Source organism: Argentina silus (genome assembly GCF_951799395.1).
Source record: "Argentina silus genome assembly, chromosome: 21".
In the NCBI taxonomy this organism is placed as follows: Eukaryota; Metazoa; Chordata; class Actinopteri; order Argentiniformes; family Argentinidae; genus Argentina; species Argentina silus.
In genome coordinates, this window is record NC_139675.1 from 1,484,094 (window position 1) to 1,502,601 (window position 18,508).

At 46.7% G+C, this 18,508-nt stretch overlaps 1 protein-coding gene across 1 annotated transcript in view; it reads left to right on the top strand.

Annotated features, from left to right (window-relative positions):
* cabp2a (calcium binding protein 2a) overlaps positions 1-18,493 on the top strand; it is a gene marked incomplete at its 5' end in the record, with an annotated part of 25,231 nt that extends 6,738 nt beyond the window's left edge. Inside the window, 6 exons of the mRNA XM_083692780.1 lie at positions 11,503-11,724; positions 17,032-17,062; positions 17,255-17,389; positions 17,533-17,642; positions 17,787-17,934; positions 18,234-18,493. Of these exons, the coding sequence (XP_083548906.1) occupies positions 11,503-11,724; positions 17,032-17,062; positions 17,255-17,389; positions 17,533-17,642; positions 17,787-17,934; positions 18,234-18,259 (672 nt within the window). The 3' untranslated portion in view covers positions 18,260-18,493. The remainder of the gene's footprint in view (positions 1-11,502; positions 11,725-17,031; positions 17,063-17,254; positions 17,390-17,532; positions 17,643-17,786; positions 17,935-18,233) is intronic.
* Between the last annotated feature and the right edge of the window lie 15 nt (positions 18,494-18,508).

Below are 18,508 nucleotides of genomic sequence, written 5' to 3' on the forward strand. Positions count from 1 at the left end.
CGAAGGGACCACTTTAACAAAAGGGACCACTTTAACGAAAGGGACCACTTTAACGAAGGGACCACTTTTTAGGTCCCTTTATCTGTTTGGCTGCTCATCCCAGGGGACTGTTTTAGCAGACAGACCTGTGGGACCCCATTCTTTTGAGACTCCTTACCCAAGATATTCCTTAGCCTTTGGATCTAATTTCCTTCCTGAATTCTTTCCCGAGGAACTTCTTGGGTCGCTGTTAAAACTCTCTTAAAAAGCTCCCTTCCTTTCCCCCTGCCTGCGTTAAAGTTAACCATGGTTCGATGGAATGGAGGCGTTTCAGGCCTTCACCTATCCAATCACATACGGATCGGTGATTAACTCAAGGTAGGGAGAGGGAAATCACGTATTTTAGCTTTAAGCTTGAACGGGCTCCCTAGCTGGGGGACACGTGAGACAACGGACACAGTTCGTATGTGGCAAACCGGGAAGGTGTGTCCTCAGACACGTGTCTGAAGACGTGTCGTCTTCTGCCAGAGTGTGTGTTGTGTTGTCATTCTCGTGTTTTGCGCTGTGCTGAACTGAAATAAACAGAATTAAAGTAATTATAAATTAATAAAACCCAGCAAATGGCAACGGTCGAGGAGAATGCACCGGGTCACGAGGGGGTAATCAGAGGTAATGAGGAGGTGTAACTGTGTTTCATGACTGGAGAAATGAAGAGCAGTTCCCTCCAGGGCTCGAGGCTCAGCTCACGCTTCTGTTGAGTCTTTATTTGTTGCGTGGTTTCAGGAGGTGGTGACTCATGTGTTGTATTTAATTTAAAACATAGCACTAATTCACACACTACGGTAAATTATTGTTGTAAAAAGTGTTATTATTTAACGATATGCTCAAAGGCTGTTGGGTCTTCGAAAGCACGTAATCAAATTGTCATTGTTAGTGATGCAGGCATGACTAAGTCTTTCTGCAGGGTAATCCCGTCTCGCTGATGACTGTGTTTTACTCCCGTGCTGCAGCCGTCAGTGAGACCGCCTCTGTCTGTCTAAGCACATTCCCTGGGTTTAGTTCTACGAATTCACTGATAGAGACAGACAGAGAGAGAGAGAACAAGAGAGAGAGAACAATCCCAAAGTCTTCCCACAGTGGAAGTGTCAGCGACCTCTCGTTCCCATGACTTAATGAGTCAGGCAGAAGTAATCGCCCACTAAATCAGACCAAACCAAACACTCCCACACCCAACCGGAGGCTTGGGAAAGCCGCAATCAAAAGCACTGATTATAACACCACATGGGACATGGTATCTGACGGGCATAATCTCTGTCCAATAGCCTCCATGTCTCTTCACTGTATTGTGAGAGAGACAACAGATTGAAACAAGACGGGGCAGTAAAAGGCAAACAATCATCTTTTGAGCACAATCTTATGTAATAGGACAAATCTTTGATAAAAACACACATTTATACAATCTTCAATTCAGCTCAATCAAGACAGCATGGATAACAGATGTCACAGGGGATTTCCAAGCAGCACAATCAAAATTGTCATGAAATTAAATGTTCACGTATTGACTTTTATGCTTCAGTATTTGCGAACAAAAAAACGGACATTTAAGAGCCCACGCCGGGGGGGAAGGACAGTGGGTGTCACAGTCAGACAGATTATTGAGATTTCGCATAACAATCATGACATCAATGCATTTTATCCATAAGGAGCTTAGCCACAACGTTAAAGACACTTTACAGGACTTAAAATAAATGGAAAGGAATAAAAAAAAATTATAATAATAAAAAAAAAAAGTATAGAATATGATCTACTGGCTGAACCAATCTGTTTTTAAACTGTACTCTGGAGCCGCGGTCTGCTGGAGCGGTTTGCAGCGTCGGGAGCTGAGAGAGAGTAAAAGAAGATTAGAATAGTGGATCTGAATGAGGCTGTTGGTGCTGTAGATGAATGGGAGGCAGTGGGAGGGAGAGAGGCACTTTGGCTTGATACTACGACGGCTGACGGATTTGGCCTGAAGGGCTACGGTTGGCTAGCAATGCGTATGACTAGGTACGGGTCACTGTTGAGCACTTTTTGACTGAAAACTGTTTTGTTAAATGCACAACAACAGAGATATGTGATGGAGTGGATGGGTTGGCGACAATCTGAATATTTCTCTTGTTTTTTGTTGCCCCCCCCCCCCCCCCCCCAAAAAAGTGGGTTTTCTGCTGCTGGTGGTGAACCAAGTCCTCCATCACCAAAGTGACAGATGGAGGGAACGGTGGAAAACAGGGGGAAAAGGAGAGAAAAGCTGGGATGAAGGAGCGGAGACGAGGGATGAGGAAGGAGAGGAGAGATTGATTGAGAAATGGAGGATTATCGGGCCGAGATTAACGACTCGGATGATAAATTCATCCAGCTAGGTTTCAGATTCACTCACAATGGACAGGAAGGGGTTAAAGGTCAGGAGCCGTGGCAGTGTGTGAATATCTCAAAAGTAACAATTTGGAAAAAAGTCCAAAAGCTTATGTTGATTAGAGTCCTCTCTCTGACAGTTAGACCAATGAGCAGACAGATGGAAAGACAGACAGATAGTTAGACCAATGAGCAGACAGATGGAAAGACAGACAGATAGTTAGACCAATGAGCAGACAGATGGAAAGACAGACAGATACTTTTAAACCAGATGAGCTGATCTGGAGTAGTTGATTGACAGCTGCCATTCACAATAGGAGTGTTGTGCCTGCAGCCTGACACACACTCACGCATCGAAGGAAGTGTCTCCCTTCTACTTCCTCTCTCTCTCTGAATCTGTGTGTGTGTGTTTCAATCTGTGTGTGTGTGTGTGTGTGTGTGTGTGTGTGTGTGTGTGTGTGTCGCTCACTCTCCCTCATTGTAAACCTAATCCATTCCAGGCCCTCTGGGACCTAGCAGACAACCCAAATCTTCTCTGTCGGTCACACACACACACACACACACACACACACACACACAGATAACGAAAACACGTGTACACACACACACACACACACACACACATAACGAAAACACGTACACACACACACTCACACACATATACACACTCGCACACACAGATACAGAAAACACGTATACACACACACACACATTATCCTCTCTTTGGGAAAAGCCATACGAGGGGCAGAGTGCAAACAGGGAAAAATGGGACATCCCAGAGATGGGTGGGGCTAGTCTCAATCTCTCTCTGTGGCAAACAAACAAACATGTCACTATAAAACACACACACACACACACACACACACACACACAGTTCATAAAAATAATAAAAAAAACGTTGTTTAAACAATGACGGGAATAGCTTAACGAAATTAGGTCACTCTTGTGTGTAGGTGATGTAGAGATAGCAGGGAAGGGACATCCCACCGTGTAGACCTTCTCTCACACACACGCACCCGCACACACTCGGGCTCAGCTAACCTAAGGTCAGAGGTCGCGGGATTACGATCCATGATAAAGACGTACGCTGAGGAATGAGAGATGTTGCTGTGGTGTTCTAGTGTCAGAGAGAGAGTGTGTGTGTGTGTGTGTGTGTGTGGGGTGTTAACGTTATAGAGAGTGTGTGTGTGTGTGTGTGTGTGTATGTGTGTGTGGGGTGTTAACGTTAGAGAGAGTGTGTGTGTGTGTGTGTGTATGTGGGGTGTTAACGTTAGAGTGTGTGTGTGTGTGTGTGTGTGTGTATGTGTATGTGTGTGTGGGGTGTTGACGTCAGAGAGAGTGTGTGTGTGTGTGTGTGTGTGTGTGGGGTGTTAACATTAGAGAGAGTGTGTGTGTGTGTGTGTGTGTGTGTGTGTGTGTGTGTGTGTGTGTGTGTGTGTGGGGTGTTGACGTCAGAGAGTGTGTGTGTGTGTGTGTGTGTGTGTGTGTGTGTGTGTGTGTGGGGTGTTGACGTCAGAGAGAGTGTGTGTGTGTGTGTGTGTGTGTGTGTGTGGGGTGTTGACGTCAGAGAGAGTGTGTGTGTGTGTGTGTGGGGTGTTGACGTCAGAGAGAGTGTGTGTGTGTGTGTGTGTGTGTGTGTGGGGTGTTGACGTCAGAGAGAGTGTGTGTGTGTGTGTGTGTGTGTGTGTGTATGTGTGTGTGGGGTGTTAACGTTAGAGAGAGTGTGTGTGTGTGTGTGTGTGTGTGTGTGTGTGTGTGTGTGTGGGGTGTTGACGTCAGAGAGCTGAGTGTGTTTATTTGCTGTTGTGTTTCACGGCCGTTATCCGTAGTGATGACCGAATAAAAGGCCCTTTATTTTTCACATGAACAGGGAAGGAACGACAGATGCAGCTGTTGACCTGAAGGTCTGTGTGTGTGTGTGTGTTTGTGTGTGTGTACAGTTCAGTATGTGTGTGTCTTCACGTATGGCTGTGTTGTAAGCTGTCTGTATTTCAGTGTGTGTGAGAGCAAAGGTGGAGAAAAACAAGGGAGAAAGCCACCACCAACCCAAGCCCACACACACCATGCCACTCCAGGACCAGAGTTTGTGACAAGTGTCCTACAGATGGTGTAATACAGCCACCTAGTGACGATTCACTACAACTACTTCTTGATGTCAGCAACATTGTCAACCTGGTTAGTCTATCCCCTGGAAGTGGTGTTTCAGTGACCCCTAGCGGCCGTGGTTGTGCACTGCAGCCCATCATGCAGTAGTTCCTCCTGGGTGCTGGCAGGTCACATGTTTGGGAAGTCATGGAAATCAGTGGTTGACAGGTGTCTAGTAGGCATCTTACCTTTACATCTCCTTATGATCCAATTGTATATGTCTTTTATTTTTTAAAGGTTATTTTGTTGGGTGGGGCAGTCCCACTCTTATATTTTTTAATATTTATTGGACAGATAGTGAAGAATATATAATATTTAGTGGAGATAGTGAAGAAAGACACTCCAATTATATGTGTCTAATGAGCAAATGCTGATGGGAGCGCGTGTGATGTAAGTCTACATTCTATCTATCCTACCAAAATCAGTCATCCTACCAAAATCAGTCATCCTACCAAAATCAGTCATCCTACCAAAATCAGTCATCCTACCGTAACGGGACAGTGCCCTGCGGTAGTAACAGGACAGTGCCCTGCGGTAGTAACAGGACAGTGCCCTGCGGTCGTAACGGGACAGTGCCCTGCGGTCGTAACGGGACAGTGCCCTGCGGTAGTAACAGGACAGTGCCCTGCGGTCGTAACGGGACAGTGCCCTGCGGTAGTAACGGGACAGTGCCCTGCGGTCGTAACGGGACAGTGCCCTGCGGTTGTTAGTAACGGGACAGTGCCCTGCGGTTGTTAGTAACGGGACAGTGCCCTGCGGTAGTAACAGGACAGTGCCATGCGGTTGTTAGTAACGGGACAGTGCCCTGCGGTTGTTAGTAACGGGACAGTGCCCTGCGGTCGTAACAGGACAGTGCCATGCGGTTGTTAGTAACAGGACAGTGCCCTGCGGTAGTAACAGGACAGTGCCCTGCGGTTGTTAGTAACGGGACAGTGCCATGTGGTTGTTAGTAACAGGACAGTGCCCTGCGGTAGTAACAGGACAGTGCCCTGCGGTTGTTAGTAACGGGACAGTGCCCTGCGGTTGTTAGTAACGGGACAGTGCCCTGCGGTTGTTAGTAACAGGACAGTGCCCTGCGGTCGTAACGGGACAGTGCCATGCGGTTGTTAGTAACGGGACAGTGCCCTGCGGTCGTAACGGGACAGTGCCCTGCGGTCGTAACAGGACAGTGCCATGCGGTTGTTAGTAACGGGACAGTGCCCTGCGGTTGTTAGTAACGGGACAGTGCCCTGCGGTAGTAACGGAACAGTGCCCTGATGAAAATGGCGCCGCCGATGCCGGTCGCCGTTATGAGAGATCCGCAGAGGATGTGCTTAGCTTTTTTGTGTTTTCTAAATTCTCTCATTGTGAGAAACTCACTGGCGCTGATATCCTACGACAAGGACACACTTCTACATGTATTTTGGATGATTATTTCATCGACCCGGCGTGGCCGGCCGAGATCAGAAGGACCCCCCACGATAACAACAATGGGAGCGCGCCAAAAAAGAGGAGGAAACACCGGGGAAAGCGGGGAGGCATTGGGAACCGGCTGAGAGCTCAGGCCCACCGTCCACCTCTGCCTAGCATACTTCTTGCTAATGTCTAGTCTCTGGAGAACAAGATGGATGATCTCAGGGCGAGGATTACTTTCCAGCGAGACGTAAGAGACTGTAACATCATTTGTCTAACAGAGACATGGCTTACCTCGTTGGTACCGGACCGAGTCATCTGCCCTTCCGAGTCCTTCTCTGTTTTCCGGGCGGATAGAACGGAGGAGTCCGGCAAATCCAAGGCTGGTGGAGTTTGTTTCATGACCAACAACTGGTGTAACCCTATCAACGTAACGACGCTTTCTCAGTCCTGCTCGGCGGACCTGGAGCATCTGACCATCTCATGCCGCCCATTCTACCTTCCCCGGGAGTTCAGCTCAATCATCATCACAGCCGTCTACACTCCAGGCCAACACCGAGGCAGCGCTACCGGCCCTACATGACACGCTGTGCCGGCGTCAGAGCAACCACCCTGAGGCGGCGATGGTACTAACAGGTGATTTCAACAGGGCTAACCTTAAAAAAAGTTATGCCAAACTTCCGTCAACACATCAAGTGTGCCACCAGGGGAGATAGAACTTTGGACCATTGTTATACTCAGTTTAAGAATGGGTACAAAGCTGTAACGGAATGTTCCCTTTGGGAAACCCGACCACTCCGCCATCTTGTTGATGCCTGTTTCCAAACAGAGGCTCCCGCAGGTAGCGGCCGTGAAGAGGGAGGGACAGCGGTGGTCCGACCAATCAGAGGCCGTGTTACAAGACGCGCTGAGTGACGTCGACTGGGATATGTTTCAATCAAGTTCCAGCGATGTCAGCGAGTCTACATTAGCCGATAACATTATACCAACTAGGACGGTAAAGATCTACCCCAACCAGAAACCCTGGGTCGACAGTTCCATCCGCGTCCTACAAACTGCGGAGGGAGGTGAAAGCCGCCAAGAGGAGATATGCAGACAGAATGCAGACGCAGATGGAGAACAACGACACCAGGGGCCTATGGCGAGGACTACGATCTATTACGGACTACCGGCACACACACCCCTCAACCCGAAGTGCAGGTGCCTCCCTAGCCGAAGACCTGAACTGTTTGTCTGCAGGTTTGAGGCTGGCAACACCACCGCGCCGTCAGAGTGGGGCAGAGCAAGCACTCTCCGTGACGGAACACGACGTGAGGAGGGCTCTGCTGAAGGTGAACACTAGGAAAGCTGCTGGCCCGGATGGCATTCCGGGGAGAGTACTTAAGACCTGTGCTAACCAGCTAGCTCCTGTGTTCACTACCATATTCAACTTATCATTGGCAAATTCAGTAGTTCCCACCTGTTTTAAAAGATCCTCCATCGTCCCTGTGCCCAAGATCACCTCCCCAGCCTGCTTAAATGACTATAGACCAGTGGGTCTAACCTCAGTGGTCATGAAGTGCTTTGAGAGGCTGATTAAGGAATACATCTGCTCCTCCCTCCCTCCAACCTATTTTTTAGTACTTCTATTTTATTTTATTCTATTTTAAAACGTATTGTATTGTTGCACTACTCTGTGGCACTGTCACTTTTGCATTTCACTGTATACTTGTATGCACATGACAAATAAAGAATCTTGAATCTCTAGTAACGGGACAGTGCCCTGCGGTCGTAACGGGACAGTGAAGCATTGGTTCTTCTTTTGGCTCTACACTCCAAACATTTACTATGAGGTTAAAGTAGATATTATCAGCTTTTATTTGATGGTATTTGGTTGGTATATTGGTTTCAGAGGTAGAGAGGGTGTAATAGAGGGTGTGATGGAGGTAGAGAGGGTGTAATACAGGGTGTAATAGAGGTAGAGAGGGTGTAATACAGGGTGTAATAGAGGTAGAGAGGGTGTAATACAGGGTGTAATAGAGGTAGAGAGGGTGTAATAGAGGTAGAGAGGGTGTAATACAGAGTGTAATAGAGGTAGAGAGGGTGTAATACAGGGTGTGATGGAGGTAGAGAGGGCGTAATACAGGGTGTGATGGAGGTGGAGAGGGTGTAATACAGGGTGTGATGGAGGTAGAGAGGGTGTAATAGAGGTAGAGAGGGTGTAATACAGGGTGTAATAGAGGTAGAGAGGGTGTAATAGAGGTAGAGAGGGTGTAATACAGGGTGTGATGGAGGTAGAGAGGGTGTAATACAGGGTGTGATGGAGGTGGAGAGGGTGTAATAGAGGTAGAGAGGGTGTAATACAGGGTGTGATGGAGGTAGAGAGGGTGTAATACAGGGTGTGATGGAGGTGGAGAGGGTGTAATACAGGGTGTGATGGAGGTAGAGAGGGTGTGTTTGAGTGATACAGAGAGGGAGGGGTGTGATTGCTTCTCCAATCTGACAATGGGGATTAGTGAATGTAGTGTTGTGTTGGCCTATACACACACAGAGGTAATCTCTAATGCGGAGTCAGCACTGCTGGGAGCGCGCACGCACACACACACACACACACACACACAGTCCAGCAATTACGTTTGGAAAAGATGAAAAAGGAAAATCATTGTACATTTCTAATATGAACAATGTAGAACGTGAACATGCAATCCAACAGCAATTTCAGCCTTTATTTGATAACAAAGATATGGAGACGTAATGCATTTCATAACGTAGCGATTACATCGTTACATTTGTCTACTGTCTCGCCGTCTTCATCCGTTTTCTCATCACTCCGACCTCCACTCCGGTACAGAGCCAAAAGAAGAAGCAGCGCTTCACTATCCTGTTACTGACACAGGGCTCTGAAAGTCACTTCCTCATGTCTTCCCCATGGTGCACTTCCCTCCGAACCTTACGTAACCTTTATTAAAAAGGTTCATTCCATCCCTTACTCAAATCTCTCCATCTCAAATCAGATTCTGATTGTGTGGGGGATTAATCGAGTGTGTGAGGGAGCAAGAGAGAAAGAGAGGAAAGAGAGAGAGAGAGACAGACAGACAGAGAAAGAATGAGAGAGAGAAAGAAAGAAAGAAAGAAAGAGAGAGGAAAGAGAGAAAGAAAGAAAGAAAGAGAGAGAGAGAGAGAGGGGGGGGGGGGGGGGAGAACTGTCTCGTCGTCTTCATCCATTTCTCATCCCTCTGATATCATCTGTCTCATATTTGTGCCGGAATCTTCCACGACAAAAAGAAGCCTTGCATAAAGTGTTCCTGAAAGAAATCCTGCCTTGCCCCTTGTACCAAAACACCTGTCGAAGGCAAGAGTAGAAATGTGTACAAATAGAATAGATAAGACTAGAAATATGTACAAATAGAATAGATAAGAGAAGGACATATCAGTTTCGGATCCTAAATACTTTGAGAGATATCATTGCAAAAAGGTTTGGGTATGGTTATTGCTATGGCTGTGATCTCCATCATAGGATTTGAGAGGTGATTCATATATTATTGAGGGTTCGGTGAATCCTTGTCAACGTGGACAGAGCTAGGTCTGTGTAGTAGGAGCTATTATATGTTATATTTCTGTGGGGAACAATGTACCTCACTGACCCTCTCTCCCTCTCTCTCTCTCTCTCTCTCTCTCTCTCTCCCTCTCTCTTTCTCTCCTTCTCTCTCTCTTTCCCTCTTTCTCTCCCTCTCTCTCTTTCTCTCTCTCCCTCTCTCTCTCTCAAAGGGCTTCTCCTCTACTCTTTCTAATACTTTCCACTCTTTTGCACTTTGTGAACTCACTTTTCCCATGTGCCCAATTATCTCTCTGTCCTTCTCTCCTTTCCTCTCCTCCCGCTTTAACTTGTTATTTAACGCCTAGTCTCACCCCTCCATCTCTAAGCCTGTGTTGCTCTTCTCTCTTCTTTTTCCTTCCTCCCTTCCTCTCCATCCCCTGCCTCCCATCGCTCCCAGCCCCATCCCTCTATTCCTTTAATCTGAAATTCTGAGGATTAAAAAGGCATCTAGTTCTTCCCCCCTTTAATTCTACCCATCCTACCCCCCCCCCCTCTCTCTCTCTCGTTCTCTCTCTCCCCCCCCTCCCCCTCTCTCTCTCTCATGCTCTCTCTCTCTCTCTCTCTCTCTCTTCCCTCTCCCTCTCTCTCTCCCTCTCTCTCTATTCTGTCAGACTAGTCATTTGCAGAGTAAAGCAGAGAGAGAGAGGAAGGTGGGTGGGAGGGATGAGATTAAGCTGAGGGGGCAATCGAGGGAGAGAGAGAGAGCGGGAGAGAGAGTGAGTGAGTGAGGGAGGGAGAAAGAGAGAAAATGGTCAACTCATGCCTACAGCAGTAGAGCAGGACAGCAGGTGGTGGGAGAATTAACTTATCCCCTGGATGACCCGTTTTGCCTACTTATCCTACTGATCGCCATGACCCATACAGGAGCTTTCATTATCTATAGGAGCGCTGGACACACACATGGCGACATCACAGTATCTTAGTCTCTCACGGGACCAATAGGATTCAGCAGGTGATTTCGGAAGACCTCATTGGCTGGATCATCATCATCTTCATCAGTGTTAGTTTACGAGTCGCTGCTATGGGGGCGTGAGAAGCACTGACCTCTGGGATATGTTGGTGTCCTGCCGTTGGACCGGGACTTTAGGGTTTATGTAATATTCAACTGGAGAGAGAGGGGGTAAAAGGGTGGGGGGGGGGGAGGGAGGGAGGGGGTGAAGGGAGAGAGGGAAAGAGAGGGTTAGGAAAGGGGAGGGACGGGGTGAAGGGAGAGAGGGAAAGAGAGGGTTAGGAAAGGGGAGGGACGGGGTGAAGGGAGAGAGGGAAAGAGAGGGTTAGGTAAGGAGGACTCGCGGAGTGGGAAGAATCCCATATTCCCCCCCAAAAAGGTGATGGGAAATATCAACAAAGCGTCTAAGAGAAGCAAAATGAAGAAGGTAAGAGATGTTCCTCAATGTTGTTTGAGAGGTACAACTGAGTGAAAGTCAGTGTTGAATTAAAGATTAATGGGAATGTAGAAAACAAAAGTGGACGTAACGTTTTGAAGTCAATCTTGGACTTTGCATGCGGATTACAACTGAAATGTTTTTTTTTTCTTGTGTACTAGTGATGACTAACTAGTGATGACTAACTAGTGATGACTAACTAGTGATGACTAACTAGTGGTGGCTAATTAGTGGTGGCGATCACTGAAATGTGAGACTTTCTGACTGTGGACATTTTGACTGTGGCGCTTGCTTACACAGTCGCCTACCAGCTCAACCTGTACCAGCTAGTTGCTGAATGTTTGGACATTGTTGTACAAAGTAGAACCTCCATACGGTATCTGAACAGATTGTTGTTGTCATTTTTTTTGGGGTGGAGGTACTAAAGCTACTTTAGTGAAATATTCCTTAAAACAGTTAGTCTGTCTTGATAGAAAGGGAACTATAAATCTGATGACGATAACAGAGAGAAGACAACAACCTTAGCCACCGACGACTTAACTAGCCTGCAATTCTGATTGGCTGGAGATGCTTTTTTTTCTGATGAATCTGATTGGTTGGCATATTATCGGTTAATTGATTGCCCTCCTGAAGGGGGCGTCACCCTTGGAGGGGAGCGGAGCGCCATTGGCTGCAGCGATGCTGGGGGGCATGGGGGGTCCCGGGGACCCCGACATGGAGGAAGAGGAGGATTCTGGGAGCGAACAGGAGTTTGACGAGCCGCTGTGTGCTCTGGTCCAGAACTGCACCATGCTGCACCACATCGTAGGCCCCGCCTGCATCTTCCTCAGAAAGGCCTTCTCTCAGAGCCAGCTTGTATGTACACACACACACACACACAGTCTGACAGAGACACACACACACACACACAGTCTGACAGGCACACACACACACATACTTATACATGCTGTACAGCTCATATGTACACACACACACACTCTCACACACACTCACACTCTCTATGTATACACACACACACACACACACTACACATTTGAGATTTCCCTCAGTGAATCAATCTCAGTTGTCGGTGACCTTTACAAAAGTGTATGTTCTATGTGTGCATGACTGTCCATAACACTCTGTATCCATCCCATAGTCCATACCCGTGACATCATCATCATCATCATCATCATCATCATCATCATCATCATCATCATCCTCCTCCCCCCGAGTGTTGACATGGGAGCAGCCCTACCTCCATCTCCACCAATGATCCACCTCCAACCCATCACGCAGGTTTGATTTTCATTCCTGTCATTGTTATTCTCATAGAACTGAAATACAAAACCTGTCCAGAAACAACTCCTAGGCACGACGTCAAAGACACTTCATCCTTACTCCTTTGATGGGCCATGGGTGGAATTTCTGGTTGTTTCAGGACACGGCCAAAACGTCTGGAAGCGTGACAACGTCGTGTCTTGGGGTGGATAGTTTGGGTAGCAGAAGACGCAACGCAGAAGACAGAATGTGCGGCGTTGACAGGGTCACTGCTTCGGCAGTTAGTCAAGATGGTAATTTAGATTGTGGGTTCATCCCGTACTTGCCTGACGTCGTCAGATATCCTCTCATTCCAGATGAATGAGTCTCGGGGAGCGGGACTGAGATCACTGAAATCAATAAGAGAGCAATTTCCTGACTGGGGCTGCGCTCGCTAATTGCTAACCGCTATTAGAGAGCTGTTAAGTCATTTGGGCCAGATGCTTTAGCGCGGAGCTTGGAGTTTCATGTCCTTGGACTGACTTTAAAGGAGAGACGGCCCCTTATTGGGGAGATTATGTCGTCAATGTCGTTACGACGCCATTTTGAAATTGCGGTGCTTATGAGAGGTCAGGTACTGCTGTCGTGGGCAGTGATTGGTCAATGTGAACATGTTGTACCCATTGAACCAATCACATGGGGGGATGTAGTTTTTCCACTCTTAGTGTGACCAATCATGAGTACCTGTGCAGACTTGATATAAGTTCTAGGAAGGCAAATTGATTCCTTGAGAGGTGTAAACAGGTAAAACAGAGTAGATTGGCAAAAAGGTTAATACTGTAGTCTATTGATGCATTCTAGTGGTCATGAATCCACCAAATCCCCTCAGTTCTATCACTGAAATGGACGTGAAACAACTGACTGAGACCCATTAGGTGACCAATGTCTGTCTCGAGTGAAAACAACACTCTCTCATCCTGAACAGAGAGGTGACAGTCCATTATCTTATCAACCAACAACCAAATAGTGTATGTGTGTGTGTGTGTGTGTGTGTGTGTGTGTGTGTGTGTGTGTGTGTGGGAGGGGGGGGGGGGGATGTGTGGATGTGCGGGCATGCCTGCTTATTGGTGGGGTCGTGTAAGCCAGTGGTTGATCATAGTGCAGTTATTTGGAAAAAAAAAGAGACAGAAATGAAAAACTGATAAGCTTTAGTGATTTATAATACAATTTACTGTACTGATGTAATCTCTCTCCTGTTCTCTGCCGACCTCTCTAATCCAATCCAGTCATATTCCTGTGATTTTCGGCCTGTCAATCACAGAGAACATACTCTCAGACTCCTAATTGTAAAAAGTAGAGACAACCCCGGGCATCCCTGTTTAGATCAAAGCTATTGTTTACTCAGGGTCAAAACATCCCTGTTTAGATCAAAGCTATTGTTTACTCAGGGTCAAAACATCCCTGTTTAGATCAAAGCTATTGTTTACTCAGGGTCAAAACATCCCTGTTTAGATCAAAGCTATTGTTTACTCAGGGTCAAAACATCACTGTTTAGATCAAAGCTATTGTTTACTCAGGGTCAAAACATCCCTGTTTAGATCAAAGCTATTGTTTACTCAGGGTCAAAACATCACTGTTTAGATCAAAGCTATTGTTTACTCAGGGTCAAAACATCACTGTTTAGATCAAAGCTATTGTTTACTCAGGGTCAAAACATCCCTGTTTAGATCAAAGCTATTGTTTACTCAGGGTCAAAACATCCCTGTTTAGATCAAAGCTATTGTTTACTCAGGGTCAAAACATCCCTGTTTAGATCAAAGCTATTGTTTACTCAGGGTCAAAACATCCCTGTTTAGATCAAAGCTATTGTTTACTCAGGGTCAAAACATCCCTGTTTAGATCAAAGCTATTGTTTACTCAGGGTCAAAACATCACTGTTTTGATATCATTTGAATAAATGATGCCATGCAAGCTCAGAGGCGAGCGGAAAAAAAAATTCTGATATTTTAAAAACAGCCAAGTTAAACCTATAAAGCATTTTCAATTCCTAATGATGAAATAACTTGCACTTCTGTCTTTCCTAAAATACAACACTGGCCCTTTAAGACCTCAGTCAGACCTCAGCTCGTGTGTCAATCTTGTATTGAACAGCACGAAACACAGCTAAGCTAGTTGAGCTACAAAATGTCATTTTTCTTGTTGTTAACGAGGTCTTGCCTTATCAACAAATCTAAACTAACCCTTGCTCTGCTGTCGACTTTCACGTTTCAGCTGCTGTGCTTCTAGTTGCCAAGTGCCCTAAATTTGTGGCTTATGCCATGGCTTATGCTCATGCCTTTTGTAAATAATAATTACAAAACAATCCAGAATAAATCATATCACTTGGGGGGGCGATCGCCTACTTCTCCCATGCTTTGGGCCGGCCTGATCAGAAAGAGATGCATTAACCATATTAATAATAATGTATTTTTTTCTTCTTTTTTTTTGGGTGGGTGGGTGGGGGCACCAGAGGGGCAGCCGTGACTTTTTCTTTGTTCATAAGCAAGAGTGGAGGCTCAGTATTTACCCCGCGTCATGTACTGTACAATATCTTTGCTGGGCACAATCCTGTTTAACTGACCAACTGCCAGAATGTTGACAGTTTGGGCAACTTTATTCACCCTCGGCACTAAACGAGTTAAAGTGTTGTCCTTCTGCTCTCAATATGTCACTGTTACAACACATGATCCAATTGGAGCGTCTCTGGTCTGACGGAGCGTATAGAGAGTTCTGGTGCTGGTTAAAAAAAAAAAGAAGCTTGCAGAGTTCTGAGAAAACATCTGGTTATGTGAGGACACTAATCTTCAAGCGTTTGGCAATAGTTCTGTAATATGATGGATGGATGCATCGTATTTAGGGTGTGTGTGTGTGTGTGTGGGGGGGGGGGGGTCGTACTCACACTAAAAAACAACAATCTTCTTATCACCATCTGTTGCCTGGCAACTGTAATCTGTCTCCCACCTCTCACCCTTGGCCGTGTGTTGTACACCCAGCGCCCAGCGGCTAGTCGCCGTGCCAACCCCACGATACGCTTTGAGCCTACCTGCCGGCGAGATGAGATGGGACGATGTCAAACGACTCTCAGGTCACGAAGGCCAATCGGATCAAACGCTAATCCTGTAACAAATCGCCAAGTCTGGCTGGTGAACATGAAATGTAATGTGTTTTTAGTAATGACAGAGAGGGGGAAGTAGAAGTGATGAATCCTCTGTATGTAGGTTGTTTACGCCTACTACTCTCATGCAAAATCTGCTGTCATGACTGCAGAGTCACTACCAATCTTCCGCCATAGATTAAAGACCCATCTCTTCAGGCTACATCTTAACGGTCCCTCCTAAAGACATCTTCATCCCCACCACCCCCCTGTACTAACCCTAACCCTAGAGACCTCTTCACCCCCACTACCCTCCTGTACTAACCCTAACCCTAGAGACCTCTTCATCCCCACCACCCCCCTGTACTAACCCTAAAGACCTCTTCACCCCCACTACTATGTAATGTAATGTAATGAAATCAGTGGTGGAAACATTGCCAAGGTAAGCCTTAAACTGTCTGTCAGAATGGTCCTGGAGCACTCAAGTGTTTGCAAAGATTGTAACATTTGTTCCCGAAAGTAACTTTGGTAAAACTTATCAAACATGTACAAAATGGATGGCTGTGCCTCTATGGCCTCAACACAGCAGTTCCAATATCATAACACACCCACCCTGCTGCTTGCGAAGAGGAGCACTTGCAAGTATGAATTGTATTGTCATGCACTCCCCTGTATACCAGGACATACAGTAATATTTTTAGAAGAAAAAGAAGAAGACTGTTTATTTGGCCATGCAATCAATTCTCATCAAACACACACACACTGCACACACACCCCCCTCTGAGACAACACACGTGCACACCCAAGGGAGAACAGAGCTCTGGGCACAAGTTCAGCCATATTCGGTGCCCCTGGAGCAGTTAGGGGTTAAGTGCCTTGCTCAAGGGCACAACAGCAGTGGTAGGAGCCTTAGATATGATGCCAGTAACCTTCCAGTTACCAGCTCACATCCGGCTCCCCCCTAGGGTGGGGATCGAACCAGTGACCTGCCGATTGCTGGCCAGCCTCTCTAACCTCTTTGAACTGTATGTATTCTGTTATTCTTGGACCGGATTCCCTCCATCAGTGTGGCCATTATGTCTAATTGGTAAGCAATAATACATTTAAAATGACATACATTTGGGGTAACAAATAGCAACTGACCCTATCAAGGAACGCTGAGACCACTAAAAAGTGAAATGTCTCCCACAGATAAGGTTTGCAGTGCTATTTGCTATTTCAATGCTGCAACATATGTTTTTCTAGTGTCACTTCAACAAATGGCTATGACATGAGCAATATTCCATAACTTGATTAGCCTTCTGTTGAATCAACCGTCATCCAAAAAATACTAATAGCAAAAGATGCAATTTCGAACCCTGCCGATAGTGTTGCTGGACTCTCGAGTGCGCGAGATTTTGAGCATAAACTAGCAGATGAGAATGCGCGGGTTCATGATACTCATGAGACACACACCTCAAGTTTCTCCGACCCCAAGGAGCGCCGGAGCTCCGTACGCACGTGTGGCGCGTAAAGCACAGATCCGAAGGTGGTGAGCGGAGAAATGAGAGTCGACCCCTTTGTGACCTGTCCAGGTCAGCCATTGCAATGACAGACATCCAGATGATTCTGTGTAAACTGTATGTTTATTTCAGGATGTCTTTGTCCAGGGTTAATCTCTGTACTGTCTTGGTGTACATTTGTCTTGCTGTATTCGGCAACGTGTGTGTGCGTACGTGCGTGCATGTGTGTGAGCGTGCCTGACTCACTGTCTCTCTCTCTTTGTCCCCCTGCGATCTCAACCACTGCAGGACAGAGATCTACGGCCAGAGGAGATGGAAGGTACACAGTCAGCACCATAATCCTGTTGTTCTCTCTCCTCTCTTCATACTGTACAAACTTTCTCTTTCAATATAGTTAAATAATACCGGAAAAAGCGTATGCCGTTTTTTAAAGTTGAAACACTGGCCGATCTATCCCTAACCTCCCCCTTCTCTTCCCCCCTCTCACCTCCACCTTCTCCCCCCTGGGCAGAGTTGAGAGAGGCCTTCAGGGAGTTTGATAAGGACAAGGACGGCTTCATCAGCTGTAAGGACCTGGGAGAGTGTATGAGGACCATGGGATACATGCCCACTGAGATGGAGCTGATAGAACTGAGTCAGCAGATCTGTGAGTCTCTCACATGTGCTGTGTGTGTGTGTGTGTGTGTGTGTGTGTGTGTGTGTGTGTGTGTGATTGCGTACACAAATATACTGTACCATTGTCGAACCTCATGATCAGTGTTGTGTGTAATGGCTTCTTTTGCTCTCTAGGTGGAGGCAGAGTGGACTTTGAAGACTTTGTGGACCTGATGGGTCCAAAGATGCTAGCAGAGACAGCAGACATGATAGGAGTCAAGGAGCTGAGGGACGCTTTCCGAGAGGTAAAGAAGTGTTTAAACATGAAAGATATTGCTCATATGTTAAGAGTGTAAGACCAGTTTCCATGTTGTGAATTTTGTGCCTCAACTTGTTCTTTTTTCACTCCCCCTCTCTCTACTCCCCCCCCCTCCCTCTCCCTCCCACAGTTTGACTCTAACGGGGACGGTCAGATCAGCCTGGGGGAGCTGAGGGAGGCCATGAAGAAGCTGATGGGGGAGCAGCTGAACCATCGGGAGATCGACGAGATCCTCCGAGACGTGGACCTGAATGGGGACGGCCTGGTCGACTTTGAAGGTGACGGGGGGTGGGGGGTTGGGGGGGGAATAGAGTTGGGGAGTAGATAATGGCCTGATCTCAAAAGTCTGTTCTTCATTTCTTGTTTCCTCTTTCTTCGCCTTCCTTCTCAGGGTGGGGGGGGGGGTGGGGGGGGGGTGTCATGGTTTCTTACTCATACAAATCTTACTCTTGTTTAATTACAGTAATTCTCACACACACACACACACACACACACACACACACACACACACACACACACACACACACAGCCACTGTATACCTCATTCATATTGAGTCGTCTCCTGTTTTCTCAATAGAGTTTGTGCGAATGATGTCTCGCTAAATCGCCAGAAACAGACGACCATGTCAGTGTGAAGAGGAGAGTGAGGAGCACAACAAAGCCTCCGCTGAGAGAAGTGACGGACCAGGCCTGAGGATGGTATATTGATGTTACTCTGTTCAATGGACAAAAATATTTTGTGTTGTTTTTACGGTTATTTTCATCATTACTATTGCACCCATCCTTTCCATGTGCTGTGTGCTGCTGTTGTAGACCTGTGACATTATGAGGTGGTAATTATTATAATTATGG